This window comes from Polyodon spathula, chromosome 48, assembly GCF_017654505.1.
Source record: "Polyodon spathula isolate WHYD16114869_AA chromosome 48, ASM1765450v1, whole genome shotgun sequence".
Classification (NCBI taxonomy): Eukaryota; Metazoa; Chordata; class Actinopteri; order Acipenseriformes; family Polyodontidae; genus Polyodon; species Polyodon spathula.
Window position 1 is genome coordinate 609,755 of NC_054581.1, and position 15,027 is coordinate 624,781.

The 15,027-nt window shown below is 44.1% G+C and overlaps 1 protein-coding gene and 1 long non-coding RNA gene across 2 annotated transcripts in view; one reads left to right on the top strand and one right to left on the bottom strand.

Annotated features, from left to right (window-relative positions):
• Positions 1 to 431: 431 nt before the first annotated feature.
• Positions 432 to 5,603, top strand: LOC121306618. The gene is made up of 2 exons (XR_005948228.1): positions 432 to 2,390; positions 3,014 to 5,603. It is a non-coding gene; the product is annotated as an uncharacterized LOC121306618 (long non-coding RNA).
• A 2,994-nt stretch (positions 5,604 to 8,597) lies between these two features.
• The window catches only part of LOC121306469 (erythropoietin-like), a 9,290-nt gene continuing 2,860 nt past the window's right edge, over positions 8,598 to 15,027 (bottom strand). Inside the window, exons 2-5 of the mRNA XM_041238191.1 lie at positions 11,687 to 11,830; positions 11,497 to 11,547; positions 10,942 to 11,106; positions 8,598 to 9,084 (exon numbers count right to left, since the gene is read on the bottom strand). Of these exons, the coding sequence (XP_041094125.1) occupies positions 8,938 to 9,084; positions 10,942 to 11,106; positions 11,497 to 11,547; positions 11,687 to 11,830 (507 nt within the window). The 3' untranslated portion in view covers positions 8,598 to 8,937. The remainder of the gene's footprint in view (positions 9,085 to 10,941; positions 11,107 to 11,496; positions 11,548 to 11,686; positions 11,831 to 15,027) is intronic.

Sequence of the window (15,027 nt, forward strand, 5' to 3'; positions counted from 1 at the left end):
GGGGGTGGGGGAGGGGGAGGGGGCGGGGGGGGGGGGACGGGGGGGGGGGGGGGGGGGGGGGGGGTAAAGTTTAACGGGGTGTGGGGGTAGGGGCCTCCTTTCCCCCCCAGAGAGAGAAGAGGAAGGGGGGGGGTGATCTCTCTTTTCATTAAAAAATATCATAGACAGATAGTGTGTTCCGTGGCACTTCTTTTTTTTTTACACAAAGCACCTTACGAAAAAAAACTAGATTTTTTTTTTTTTTTTTTTTTTTATTATATTATTATATTTTTTTTTTTTTTTTTTTTTAAACGTAAAACGTAAAATTTATGATACTTGCTCTCTTACTTATACAAAAGAGAGAACTGGATAAAGATCGTGCGTGCGTGCGTGCTCCGCAAACGTGTTTTTTTTTTTTTGTTTAAAAGAAAAATCCATTTTTGGGGGGGGGCGGGAGTAAGTAAATAAATAAATAAATAACGAAACGACAAAAAAAAGTTATTTTAAAAAAAAAAAATAAAAGTTCAATACAAATAAATGGATTTCAACAAACTTGAATTGCACTTAAAAAAACAAAAACTAAAAAAAAACAGATTCTTTGTGGAAATTCCTATATGTTTTTGGTGTGACTCGTATATATATATTATATATATCAGTGTGCACAGTAGAATTATTATTATGTTTTCCATAGCTCACAAAGGCAGGCCATCTGTGCAAATTATTTCTATATTGAGTGAAGAAGCGCGTTTTAACGAGACTGTAAATCAGCCCGGATTGATGGAACACATTCCTTAGTGATTGAGCCCTGCTATTTCCCATGTAGATTATCACTAGACTTTTTTCCCTCATTCCTCAGAGCAGAGGGGAGGTCCTGTTACAGCTTTCATTCTGTGTTTTGTTTGTGTCTCATCAGACGCACCTGTTTCTTATGGTTCGGGGTCAGCGTTCGTTTTATTTTGTATTTTTTTTTTAATTTCCCGTTCGCTTGCGAGACGCGATTTGCGGATCCTTTTTAATTTGATTTTGTTGGGGTTTTTTTTTTTTTGGACGGGCCGAGTGAGATTTCTCCAGTTTCTATTCCTGTAATACAGCTATTCAAAATCGCGCCAGAAAAGCCAGTGCTTTTTATAGCGTTGGGCAGATGCGTGCTGTTTAAAAAAAAAAAAAAAAAAAAAAAAAAAAATCAAAAATCAAAGTGTTGCTGTTATTGTTGATAACGATGCTAATAATTTTGTTTTATAAAGGAGAAAAAAAGTATTTGAACTTAAACAGCACTTTTGGTGGACTTCATAAACTCTCCACTTTGTGCATTTTAAAACATTGAATGTATTCTTTATATGGAGGGGGCTGTGATTCTTCGACAAGTCGAGGAGGAGGGGGAGGAGAGAAAGAGATGAGGCTTGTTTTAAAAAAAAAAAAAAAAAAAAAAAAACTTTGAAGAACACTGCCTCCCTTATCCGCTAGGTGGCGCTCTTGAATTCCCAAAAGGAGTCTCGGTTTACAGACAGATCGATGGAATCAGAAACTTTTCAGGACAGGAAAGTTTTGGATGTTTTTTTTTTTTTTTTTTTTTCCCTGTTTCTACTATGTGACAATGGAAGCCTATTTAAGATATATATTGTGACAGGTTTCATACAAGTGTGACAATTTTTTGTTTACTGATCTTAAATATGACTTTTTTTTTTTTATAATAATTTTTGTTCATTGATTTTTGAGCTGCCGTTTGGACAAAAAAATGTTAAAAAAAGAAAAAATGAATTCAGAAGAACGATCGAGAGAAAACAAGGGTTTCTCCTTCTTTGCTTTAAACAAATGAGGTAAAAAGGAACTACAAAAAATAAGGAATATGTTTCAGAACGCTGTACGCAAACATAAAAACAGCTTTCAGGCACTTTTCTAATAACTGGGGGGACCCTTTCTGATTTTATTGTTGACGCTACATTTTGGATAACCCTTTTCCTCCTGGTTTGAGAAACTCCTCTTCAACAAAGAAAACAAACACACTTATAAAGTCTCTTCGCCTCGGAGGGGTTCTTCTTCGCTGAGGTTGTCAAAACCTGTCATGAAGGAAATTCTGTGATTTTTTTTTTTTTTTTTTTTTCAATGAATGTCAAAGGAGGCCTTTTAAACCTTGGACGTCGACCTGCTTTTTCTCAACCTGGTGGGGCGAGAGAGACTGTGAATTGCGATGCTCAGTTCAGCGTGCAGGATTTGTATAAAGAAAATATGGTGAACCTTTTTTTTTATTTTTATTTTATTTTTTTAAACTGCTGACCTCTTCTGGTTCATTGTGAGGCGGGATTACCGTTTTATTCTGGGAAGAAAGGAGAGATTTTATTTTATTTTTTTTTTCCCCCCCAGAAGAGGCCACGTCTTAAATTTAAGGATTTAAAGAACACAAAATATACACGGTAGGTACGGGATTGTTCTTGTTCGTCTTTAAATGCAGCGGTGGTGAGATTGAGTTGAGTTGCCGCTGTGTTTGAATGCCTCGATTTTATTTCTTTTGTTGTCTCCTCAAGTAGGTCCCCCCCCCCCCCCTTGTGTGTGCTGCTGGTTATTCCAACCAAGAGCCCAAATACTTAACTAGACCCTACATTGATCTGACAATGTGCTTGAAGCTTTTTAATTGTCCTTAAAAAAAGTTGCCGGTTTCATGTTATAACATTGTGGGAGTTTAACTTTGAAATCTCCCAACTGTTTAATAGCTGAAAACAGTTAAATATCTAATTCACTAACGAATAGTTCAATTAAGAACTGAGTTGGAATGAAAACGCCAGCAGACACAGCTGGGGGTCCCCCAGGACCAGGGTTGGGAAACTTTGCATTAGATCAGCCCTTCTCAAACTCGGGCCTGGGGACCCCTTGTGGCTGCTGCGTCTCAGTTGAATGAGTTAATTAAGGGTTCATTTATGTAAATGAGCGCTTGGTTGGAACACAAACCCGCAGGGCATTGTTCCCCCGGGAGCAGGATTGAGAGCCCCTGGTCGTGTGCGTGTTGTTTTTCCTGACCTGCGTGTGTTTTCGTTTTCAGCTCACGCAGTTGTATAAAGAGCTTCGTTGACAAGACAGCGCCGTGAGTTCACAACATATCTTCAGACCCACAAGCAAGACCACGACCCTCGAAAGGCAGAGTGCGGGGTGGGGGTGGGGCTAGCAGGAGTGGTATGCTCACTGTGTAGGGTCATTTTATTTTTAAACATATGCAAGGATTTAATTTTTTTTTTTTTTTGGTGACCCTCCTCCTTTTTCCCTGGTTTAAAGGCACGAAACGTTTGGAGTTTTTTTTTTTTTCCAGTTCTTTTAGCAAAGGCAGCTTTTCATTGTGGAATATTTCACCATGCTTTTTTTTTAATGTGTTGACTTGAAATGCGGATGCAGACTTGAATACCACAGGCTCAAACTGATAATCAAGCTGAGCTCCTGTCTGACCCTGAATATTCATGGACGCGCTGTCCTTGAGCGTGTGGTCGAGACCGGCAGCTGTTATGTATTCAGTGTGCTAGCTGTGCTTCAGCCTGCTTGCCTGGTTTCAGAAGCAAAAGGACTGTAACTCATGCTGAAAGTTTGCAATGTAAATAATGTATTAAATATTGCCTTAACTGTACAAATACGACCTGCGGTGCAATTTTTATTTTTTTTTGGAACAAACGAGACGGATCGTACTGTGTTTTCAGAGAGGTGACGGGGAGAAACCCGGGTTTGAGAACGACTGCATCTCCCCTCTCCTCCCATGCGAAAAAATAAAAAATAAATAAGGAAATCTGTGGACTGGAAGGCATACATGTGCCCCAGCGCCTGTGTGTAGCCCAACAGCGAACTAAAAAAAAAAAAAGACTGTTGCATGCTTTCTGGCAAACCACTCTGAAGACAAACCCAGAAACGTGTTGCTGGGATGCTGTGGGACATGAAATTGACAAATAGTTATTATTTTTCACTGTCGGGAGTTCTGCCAACGTCCTGCAAGTGATTGTTCTGGTTTTATTCTTGTTCTGCTTTATAGATAGGGCTTTGGTACAGCACTGTGGGCAAGGCACAGCACCACGCATGTGCGGATAGCTCAGCTGCTTGGAGGTGGGGGGACAATATCAATCATTTAAGTCCCCCCCCGACCATTAGTTGCCATCCTGCCTTTCTTTGGTGTGGGAAGCATTTTAATGAGAGGTGTGTAGAGATCGCTGGAGGAGCCACCTTCACGAGGGGGTCGTAGTGCCCCTGGGTTGCAGGCTGGACGCTGTCTGCTGTTTTTAAAGAAGTCAGAGAAGCAAGCGCAAAAAGAGGGGGTGTGCAAGCCTGCTGCCCGTCCGCTGTGGTGCCGTGCCTCTGCCTGCAGGGGGAATCAGAACGTGGATTCTGGAGATTACAGCAGAGGGTAGATTGAGGGAGTTTTTTTTGTTGGAATACTTTCCCCACAGAATCTTGATCCCTTTTAATGTATAAGGGGCTGTTTCCCCCGCCACCAACAATACAGATGATCCTAACCTTATTCTAGAGATGAGGTGGCCGAAACAGGGTTGAAATTGATATATTGTAAGGATAAAGAAACCGGTTCCATTGCTCAGCTTCGAGTGTTAGTCTGGTGGAGGGGGGTGGGGGTTTGAAGCATCTGAAATGTTTGTCAGGTTCTGTATTGAGTGTGAAATTGAAATATATTTTGAAGTTGGACTGTGTGTGGTTTTATCCGCATTTTTATTGTTTGCAGCATTTTATTGAGAGCCAGCTCAATCTGTTGTGTTTCGGGGTGTGGAAGTAGGGTTGGGGGGTAAGTTTTAAAAACAAACAAACAAAAAAGAATACATTTAGGAAATTATACAACCGAGAGAGAGAAGAAAAAAAAAAAGCAGGGTAGATTTAATTTTTCTGTTTCCAAAATGCAATATGTATTTAAAAAAAAAAAAAAAAAAAAAAAAACACTAACGCTACTTAATTTGGGGTGAAATATTGCAAAACGAATTTTAAACGTTTATTACTTTAAACGTTCTACTTGTATACCTGTAAATAGGGGTGTGTGTGTGTGTTCAAGCATAGTACTTGCAAGCGTCTCCATTTAATCTTGTGTAAAGTCACGCTGAAATACAGAGTTCAGTTTTGCATGTATATAAACCCGACCCAACCACAGAGACTCTGCAAAAGCTTAAAGGCGGGGGAACGCAGAGCGGCTCTCTGGGGTGGAACGCGGGTTCAGGAGACCGGGTTTCAGTCCAGGGCGCCCCGCACCAAGCGGGGAGACTCGGGGCCCGGTTTGAAGCAGCAAACCTCAAACTGGGTCTCCTGGAACTAGGCTTCAAAGCGCTGCTCCCTGAAGAAGTGGCTTCACGTTCAACTCTGCTTTTAGGTAACATTTGCAGAATCTGAAACACAATAAAGCAGTCAGATATATTTTAATGTTTTGGTTTTTTTTTTTTTTTGAGAGTTAAACTAAGAAATATAAATAAATAAATACAAAAGAAAAACACCCTCACAGCTCTATATTTAAGGTGTGAAATACAGCCACAAATAGGGTTATGTTTTAACGAGGCGCTAATGCTGTGCCAGATTTCTGTTTTTTTTCAAATGTGTCAAGTTCATGAGTTCAGTTCAGTTTGCTAACAATAGCGCTGCAATAAAAGCTCTCTGATGTTGAAGCGAAGTTGTGACCTTTTAGTTAAAGGGCAAACCAGCATTGGATACAGTGTGTGTGTGTGAAAGAGCACAGGGGGGGGGGCAACATACATAGAAGAGATCTCTTAGCAGACAGCAGAACTAAGACTATTTTTCAACACAATATAACAATTTTAAACTTCTGTTGTAACGTGCATACAATTTTAAAATTCTCGTTCCCCGTGCAGGCAGGGGCAGTCCTTTTCCGGGGGGGGTGGGGGGGGGGGGGGGGGGGGGGGGGGGGGGGGGGGGGGCACTCCTCCACTCCTCCACTCCAGGTGTGTTTAACACAGTCGATCACAATTAAGAATTAAGAGCCTGCTATTGGATTCCCAAGCCTGTCTCTTCAGAAATAAAGTTCTCCAGTGATTTGCAGTAAATAGCTTTGAGATTAAAACCATTCCCTCTCTGCTGCCTTGGTAGTTATTTCCAAAGCTTGCTAACTATTTTAAGAATGTGCGCGTGTGTGATTTTTTTTTTTTTTTTTTGGCGATGTCAACACACACACACACACACACACACACACACACACACACACACACACACACACACACACACACACACACACACACACACAACACATAGGACATTCAACTGAAAAACCAGGACTAGCTGCACAATGTACGAATCAATTGTATGGAAGAAACGTCGTGAGTCAATATTGTACCTGGTGACTTATTATGCATTATTATGTATTGTAGTGTTTTGTAAGTCTGCTGATACCCTCAGTTTGGGGGGTGTAGAATTCTCTACCTACGAATGTTTGAAGAGATTACACAAACAATATGCAAAGAAAAAGTGTAAATATGTGTTTTTTTTTTTCTTCCTCCTTTCTGCACTCGTTCAATGGTGAGTTTCATTCTGGAGTGCTAAACCAGATTTAGCTGCCGAGAATAACCTCGCTGCTGAATGTATTTCGGTTGTGCAGTTTTGAAACTGGCGATTATTTGTGCACTATTATCTCTCACCACAAGGTGGCTCCAGTTCTCATGAAACAGGGCAGACTTAGCTCTCCACTTCGCGCGCACACACACACACTACTACACTGTGTATAACTATATATAATATATATCCGATAGGTAGATATATCTTTATATTACGTATTATATATAATATATATATATATAAGGCATGGTTACCATGCCAGTGAAAGCCTACAAGTTCCTCCACTGTTTTGTTTTCAAGCACGCTTTCCCTCGACACAGGCGTGTTACACAGACCGGATCGTTTGGGAAGCCAGCTCTTTCTAGCAAAAGCTTTATATATATAATTACATTGCAGACATGCATACAGGGGCCACGCCGTTCACCTCCTCTATCCAGTACTGTTTGTCGGTGAAGCTTGGGTTATGCAGCAGGTCACAGGCACTGTTTCCACAGTGGCCGAGAAGCAGCAGGGAAGGGGTCTGGCTGCACTGCCAGGATGCTGTCAAATTAAAATGGAGAGAGAACTGAATATGATGATTATTATTATTATTATTATTTAATTATTATTATTATTATTATTATTATTTAGTCATTTAGCAGAAGCGACTTCCAGAGACTAAGGGGGTGAACTCTACATCATCAACAGCTGCTGCTGCTGCTGCAGAGTCTCTTCCAATAGGACCTCGCTTGTTTTACATCTCGTCCGAAGGACGGAGCACAAGGAGGTGAAGTGACTCGCTCAGGGTCTCATGCAGTCAGTGGCTGAGCTGGAATTTGAACCTCCTGGGATCAAGACCCCCTTTCTTTAACCACTGGACCCCCAAACCAAGCCTCCTCATATTAGTATTTTAGGATTTATCTCTCTGAAATGTCTAGACCCTGATATTGATGAGATCCAGCCCTCTAAAATGTCTTTATAATATACAGCGCTAGACCCTGATATTGATGAGACACAGCCCTCTGAAATGTCTTTATAATATACAACACTAGACCCTGATATTGATGAGACACAGCCCTCTGAAATGTCTTTATAATATACAACACTAGACCCTGATATTGATGAGATCCAGCCCTCTGAAATGTCTTTATAATATACAGCACTAGACCCTGATATTGATGAGATCCAGCCCTCTGAAATGTCTTTATAATATACAGCACTAGACCCTGATATTGATGAGACACAGCCCTCTGAAATGTCTTTATAATATACAGCACTAGACCCTGATATTGATGAGATCCAGCCCTCTGAAATGTCTTTATAATATACAGCACTAGACCCTGATATTGATGAGATCCAGCCCTCTGAAATGTCTTTATACAGCGCTAGACCCTGATATTGATGAGACACAGCCCTCTGAAATGTCTTTATAATATACAGCGCTAGACCCTGATATTGATGAGACACAGCCCTCTGAAATGTCTTTATAATATACAGCACTAGACCCTGATATTGATGAGACACAGCCCTCTGAAATGTCTTTATAATATACAGCACTAGACCCTGATATTGATGAGATCCAGCCCTCTGAAATGTCTTTATAATATACACCGCTAGACCCTGATATTGATGAGATCCAGCCCTCTGAAATGTCTTTCTTTATCAGTCAGAAATGACATCACTTTAAGATTAGCGATACTATTTCATTCTTATTGAACGATGCTGGAATGAAACCATTGCACCTCAACTGGAATTTGGATTATGTCTCAAGTGAATTTTCTCATGGTGGTTTCTCCCAGTTTGGCCAGTTCCCAGTGTTAAACCATTTTAAAAGCAGAAGAGACCAATGACGGCTTGTTTGAAACACATCCACTACAGAGAAGAAAACTCAAGCTCAGGCCCCCAGGCAGCCGTCCTCAACCTGACAACACACACTTCCCTCTCGCTGCCCTTTGTCCAAGAATAATATTTTTATTTAAATACACTCTGCGATACACAAAAACTGACATTCAGTATTAAATTGACCCTTTTCTGTTGAACAGACGTTAACTCCTGCAATATATATATATATATATACCGAGAAACTCGATTAAAATATATATAGAGAGAGAGAGAGTGAGAGAGAGAGAGAGCTGCGTAAAGCCAGTTTCTCATGAACTTGTAAAGTTTTAGGATATGAGGAAACGCCTGTCAATATTTAAACTGGCTGCGTTGTTATCTGCAGAAAGTACACGCTGTGTGTTTCCACAACCGAGTCGTTGACAGGGCTACATGCTTGCCCGGGCCACATCAACACTGACTCTTCTCCTCCAACACCTTCTCCAAATAGAGGTGCTGGACCTTGACCCCTCCCCACCCCAAATGTCATCGGCAGGCTTCCCGTTCCTTTGTCTCCGAGCTGAAATTCTGCTTGAGCCGTGTCTGCACTGTCCACTGCGGTCAGACCCCCCCCCATCAGCTTCTCTCCGGCTGGCACGCCTCGGCGGCGCTCAGCAGCAGTTTGACCTTCCCTCGTAAGAAGTTTGTATGAACCCGCAAGAGCTCTTCTATACTTCGGACGGCGATGGTTCTCCAGGGCCGAGAGTCTGAAGAGCTGATCTCCTGCAAAATGATTAAAAAGAAAGCCATCAACGGTCCGGTCAACGGTCCGGGACCCCCGCACTCCCCTGACTGTGCGACTCCCCCCTGCGCACCACACAGCCCTGCCTTTACCAGGGGAGACCCTCGGGGGACCCCTGCACTCCCCTGACTGTGCGACTCCCCCCTGCACACCACACAGCCCTGCCTTTACCAGGGGAGACCCTCGGGGAGCCCCGCGCTCCCCTGACTGTGCGACTCCCCCCTGCGCACCACACAGCCCTGCCTTTACCAGGGGAGACCCTCGGGGACCCCCGCACTCCCCTGACTGTGCGACTACCCCCTGCACACCACACAGCCCTGCCTTTACCAGGGGAGACCCTCGAGGACCCCCGCGCTCCCCTGACTGTGCGACTCCCCTCTGTGCACCACGCGGCTGCACCTTTACCAGTTGAGACCCCTGGGGAACCCATGCGCTCCCCTGACTGTGCGACTCCCCCCTGCGCACAACGCGGCCGCACCTTTACCAGGGGAGACCCTCGGGGACCCCTACGCTCCCCTGACTGTGTGACTCCCCCCTGCACACCACGCGGCCGTGCCTTTACCAGGGGAGACCCTCGGGGACCCCTGCGCTCCCCTGACTGTGTGACTCCCCCCTGCACACCATGCAGCCGTGCCTGTAGCAGGAGAGACCCTCGAGGAACCCACAATGGTAAATATCACGAAGCTTTGATGTGAATGACCTGCGTAACTCTCTGATCTCTGTGCTGCTTTGTTAGCGGAGTCGTCTCCTGTCCTGCGTGTTTGCACTGGGCGCCGTGTCTGTGTTTGTTTTGTATTGAGTAAATGCACTGAAGAGGCAGAGGACAGAGGTGGACTTTACATGCTTGGACAAACTCCCACCACCATCTCTCCGGGCGGGAAAAAAGCAGGAATCTGACTTTCTGACTTTTTGTGACCTTGCATCATTTACAAAGCAGCCAGATTAATCCCAGGGGTTAAAGGAATGAGATGTAGTGCCTCCAGAGAGGAGGAGGGGGGAGGGCCTTTAAAATCTGCATTAGAAAAGATCTCTCTGTCTCTCTGGCTAGCGTTTGTGCGTGCGTGTGTTTCGTGGCTTACTCTTTCTAGGGATAGCTCTCTCCGGCTCGTTTCCCGCTGAGAGGGAAGCTTACGCTAAACTAACTGCTACTCTGTGGACCAATAAAAACAAGAAGCTCATGACAGCATCCTGACTGGTGCAAGACTTAGCCTTCCCATGACCCCCAGCGCCTCGGGTACGTGACGGACGGCAGGGATGCCTTTGTGTAAATATTTGCAAACGGCATCCAGAAAGAAGTGGGGGGGGGGGGGGGGGGGGGGGGGGGGGGGGGGGGGGGGGGGGCAACATGTCGCGAGCGCTGTACTCCTCTCGTACGTTAGTTTCCGCTCCTCGTAAATCAAGATCGGAGTTCATTGCGTCAAGAGAGAGTTTAAAAAACAAACAAACAAACAAACAAAAAAATAATAGTAGCACAGTAGTATTTCATGTTAGATTTTGAAATGTCACGTTCTTTGTGAAGTTAATTAGTTAATTATACATGGTGAAGGTGTAAAACCTTTAGCCAGATGCAGTCAATCCTGTGTTCAGTTGCTCCAATTATGTGTATATATATCCATCTATCGCCTGTCTCGTTTGTCAGACAAGAACATAGCGTGAAAAACTACAGCTCCCAGCATCCCTCACCACCGCTGCCGGTGCATGCTGGGAGCTGTAGTCTCAGCCTGCAGAAAGGGTTCATTCTCTACAAACGCAGCGAACTGAAGCCTGGAGTGTCTTCATGTCTGGGGCTTGGTTAGCTTCCCCCGAAGCCTGGACAGTCAGGCGCCCCGCTGACTCACCTGCATGTTGAGGCTCTTCAGGATCTGGGCTATGCTTCTCAGGTTGCTGTGGGCCGTCTCTAAATGCTGCCGCGTGGCTCTGCTGGTGGCGTGGCCGTGGGCGGCCAGCATCGCCTGGCTCAACAGAGAGAGCCCCGCGTGAACCTCCTCCACTTTCACTCTGCTCTGTGGAAGAACAAGACGTGCGGAGACTGGTTTGTTTCTTTTCTTTAAAGGCAGCGTGTGAGAAAGCATAGGGGAGCATTGTAAAGCACAGAGAGGTCTGGTAAAGCATAGGGAAGCATTGTAAAGCACAGAGAGGTCTGGTAAAGCATAGGGAAGCATTGCAAAGCGCAGAGAGGTCTGGTAAAGCATAGGGAAGCATTGTAAAGCACAGAGAGGTCTGGTAAAGCACAGGGAAGCATTGTAAAGCACAGAGAGGTCTGGTAAAGCATAGGGAAGCATTGTAAAGCACAGAGAGGTCTGGTAAAGCATAGGGAAGCATTGTAAAGCACAGAGAGGTCTGGCAAATTGAATTTAGAAGGCGTATGGGGGTCAGGTACTTCAAATGTAAGCATTGGGGAGCCTGAGATCTTCTGGTAAAACACACGCTTCTTTTCTCTCGCTCTGTGAGGGGGGTGGAGAGAAAAAAGTGACATCGTTTTTGTAGTTTCTTGGATTAAAAGATTGAAATGCTGACACGATGCTAAAGTACTCCAGGTGTTGCTAAACATTTAGCTCTCCGTCTAAAACAGGATGGACCTACCACTGCGTTCTCCGCGTCTCTCGCCTCTTTGACGAACCTGTCCATCACTCGGGGGTCACAGACAGGGCGCAGCGGCACGCCCTTTGCCGGTTTGGTGTAACCCGTTATCACAAACAGTAATGCAAAAAGTCCTGCAGGGTTACAAACACAAGAAAGAGAGAGTCAAGTTTAAAGCTGTTTTTTTGTTTTTTTTCTTGCTGGCTTCCTGGCTGGTTTGGTTTCCTTCTGGGTCGATCTCTGGTTATTGGCTGAAAATAACGTTAATAACATGACGTTAATAAACGATCAAAATAATGTTCATATAGTATTTTTTAGAGCATCGTGTCTCAATCCTAACCCTAACTCCACCCGTAACCCTAACCCTATTTCTACCCCTAACCCTAGCGCCACCCCTAACCCTAACTCCACCCCTAACCCTTATCCTAATTCTACCCCTAACCCTAATTCCACCCCTAACCCTAACCTAACTCCACCCCTAACCCTAACCCTCTAACTCCACCCCTAACCCTAACTCCACCCCTAACCCTAACCCTAACTCCACCCCTAACCCTAGCTCTAACTCCACCCCTAACCCTAACCCCACCCCTAACCCTAACCCTAATTCCACCCCTAACCCTAGCTCCACCCCTAACCCTAGCTCCACCCCTAACCCTAACTCCACCCCTAACCCTTATCTCTAATTCTACCCCTAACCCTAGCTCCACCCCTAACCCTAACCCTAACCCCAACCCTAACCCTAACCCCTACCCAACCCCGCTCCGATTAATTGTCCAGGTGGGACCTGGATACATAACTAAGTGGGGATTAATTAACCCTAACCCCAACCCTAACCCTAACCCTAAACCCTAACCCTAACCCTAACCCTAACCCTAACCCTAACCCTAACCCTAACTCCAACCCTAAACGATGTGGGTTGGGATTAGGTGGGGATTGAGGTGGGTTGGGATTTGATTGGGATTGGATTGAGTTGGGGATTTGGGTTCTAGCTTGTGGGACTTGGGATTGAGGTGGGGCATTGGGTAGGATTAGGTGGGGATTGGATTGAGGTGGGTTGGATTGGGATTGGGATTGAGGTGGGGGGGATTGGGATTGGGAATGTAACGTTGGGACGACCCTTGGATTAGGATTGGGCTTGGATAACCCGAGATCCAACCCCCCTAACCCTAACCCTAATCCACCCTAACCCTAACCCTAATTCCACCCCTAACCCTAACTCCACCCCTAACCCTAACCCTAACTCCACCCCTAACCCTAACCTAACCCCACCCCTAACCCTAACCCTAACCCCAATCCTAACCCTAAACCCTAACCTTAGCTCCATAACTCTAACCTAACCCTAACCCTAACTCCACCCCTAATCCTAACCCTAACCCTAACCTTAATAGCTTCAACCACAGCATTAACCCAATATTCATGTCTGTGAACTCCCCAAAACTAGCGATAATAACTGTAATGCATTCCTGAATCATAGATATAAGCAAAACATAGATACAGCTGATGCGCTATCCTTGCTTTATTGCACTGCTAACACTGCAGATATAAACCCTATCCCTAACCCTGACCTTGACTCCACCCCTAACCCTAACCTGCATCCCAGTTCATATTCTAGCAGTGTTATTTAATATACACAGCATTATCCTAGTTCATATTCTAACCCTAGTGTTATTATCCCCACAACATCCCAGTTAATATTCTGTAATGCATTCCTGAATCATAGATATAAGCAAAACATAGATACAGCTGATGCGCTATCCTTGCTTTATTGCACTGCTAACACTGCAGATATAACTCTCTGTGACCCTAACTGCCTGCATCCCAGTTCATATTCTAGCAGTGTTATTATAATACACAGCATCCCAGTTCATATTCTAGCAGTGTTATTATAATACACAGCATCCCAGTTCATATTCTAGCAGTGTTATTATAATACACAGCATCCCAGTTCATATTCTAGCAGTGTTATTATAATACACAGCATCCCAGTTCATATTCTAGCAGTGTTATTATAATACACAGCATCCCAGTTCATATTCTAGCAGTGTTATTATAATACACAGCATCCCAGTTCATATTCTAGCAGTGTTATTATAATACACAGCATCCCAGTTCATATTCTAGCAGTGTTATTATAATACACGGCATCCCAGTTCATATTCTAGCAGTGTTATTATAATACACGGCATCCCAGTTCATATTCTAGCAGTGTTATTATAATACACGGCATCCCAGTTCATATTCTAGCAGTGTTATTATAATACACGGCATCCCAGTTCATATTCTAGCAGTGTTATTATAATACACAGCATCCCAGTTCATATTCTAGCAGTGTTATTATAATACACAGCATCCCAGTTCATATTCTAGCAGTGTTGTTATTTGCAGTGAGTGTAAACTACACTGTGTTTCAATATGGAGCTTGCATTGTAACCCTGCGCTGCCCTGTGACACCTGTGTGGGTCGCCCTGGGATAAAGGAGTCTGTATAAATAGATACATTCAATATCATATATATATATATATATATATATATATATATATTATATATATATATTATATATATATATATATATATATATATCATAACACATTCATTGCTGTGCAAAGTGCTGAGTAACTCTGGGCTAGAGGTCGGTGTCTCTGCCAGAATCTGCAACACGAGAGTGTATGAAGCAAGCCCCTTGCCCGCTTCACACGCAGCGGCGTGATCACGTTTAAAACCCGGCTGCCAGCAAACACAGAGACCGTGTGAAAAGCCCGCCCGCTCCCAAAATCCAGCCGGCGACACGCTGCACTTGAGCTCGGCTGCTGACTAGCGCCTTGTCCTCACAGCTGGCTTTCATTTTGACAGCTTGGCGTTGCTAAATCGGGGGATGTTTTGTTAGTTTTGATATTTCATTGTTTATTCAGCAGTTTTCTGGGGTGGTTTTGTTTAATTTGCAAACTGACGCCGCTGACAGTGGGATCCCCGGATCATGACGCAGCGTTATATTCTGGGAACGGGGGAACTCCGATGGAAAGCGTGACTTGTCAGATCATGTTCTTCGTCGCTTCACTTGTGTGTGTGTGTTTTTTTTTAAATTTTTTTTTAATTAAGTCACGCTGAATCAGCGAGGCTTCGATGACTCGGTAAAATAAGAAAAGCGTGCGAAACAAAATCGAGAATTACACAGTTTTGTAACCGATGAACCGAACCGCACGGAGGAGATATTTTCCATAAAGACAACTGTATGTACGATACAATGACGCTTTATTACGTGTCATTAATTGAATGACGAAGGTGTTCCGTTCAGACCTGAGGATTCTGTTCTGGAACCCTGGTCCTGTTCGGGTTCTAGAGTCCCG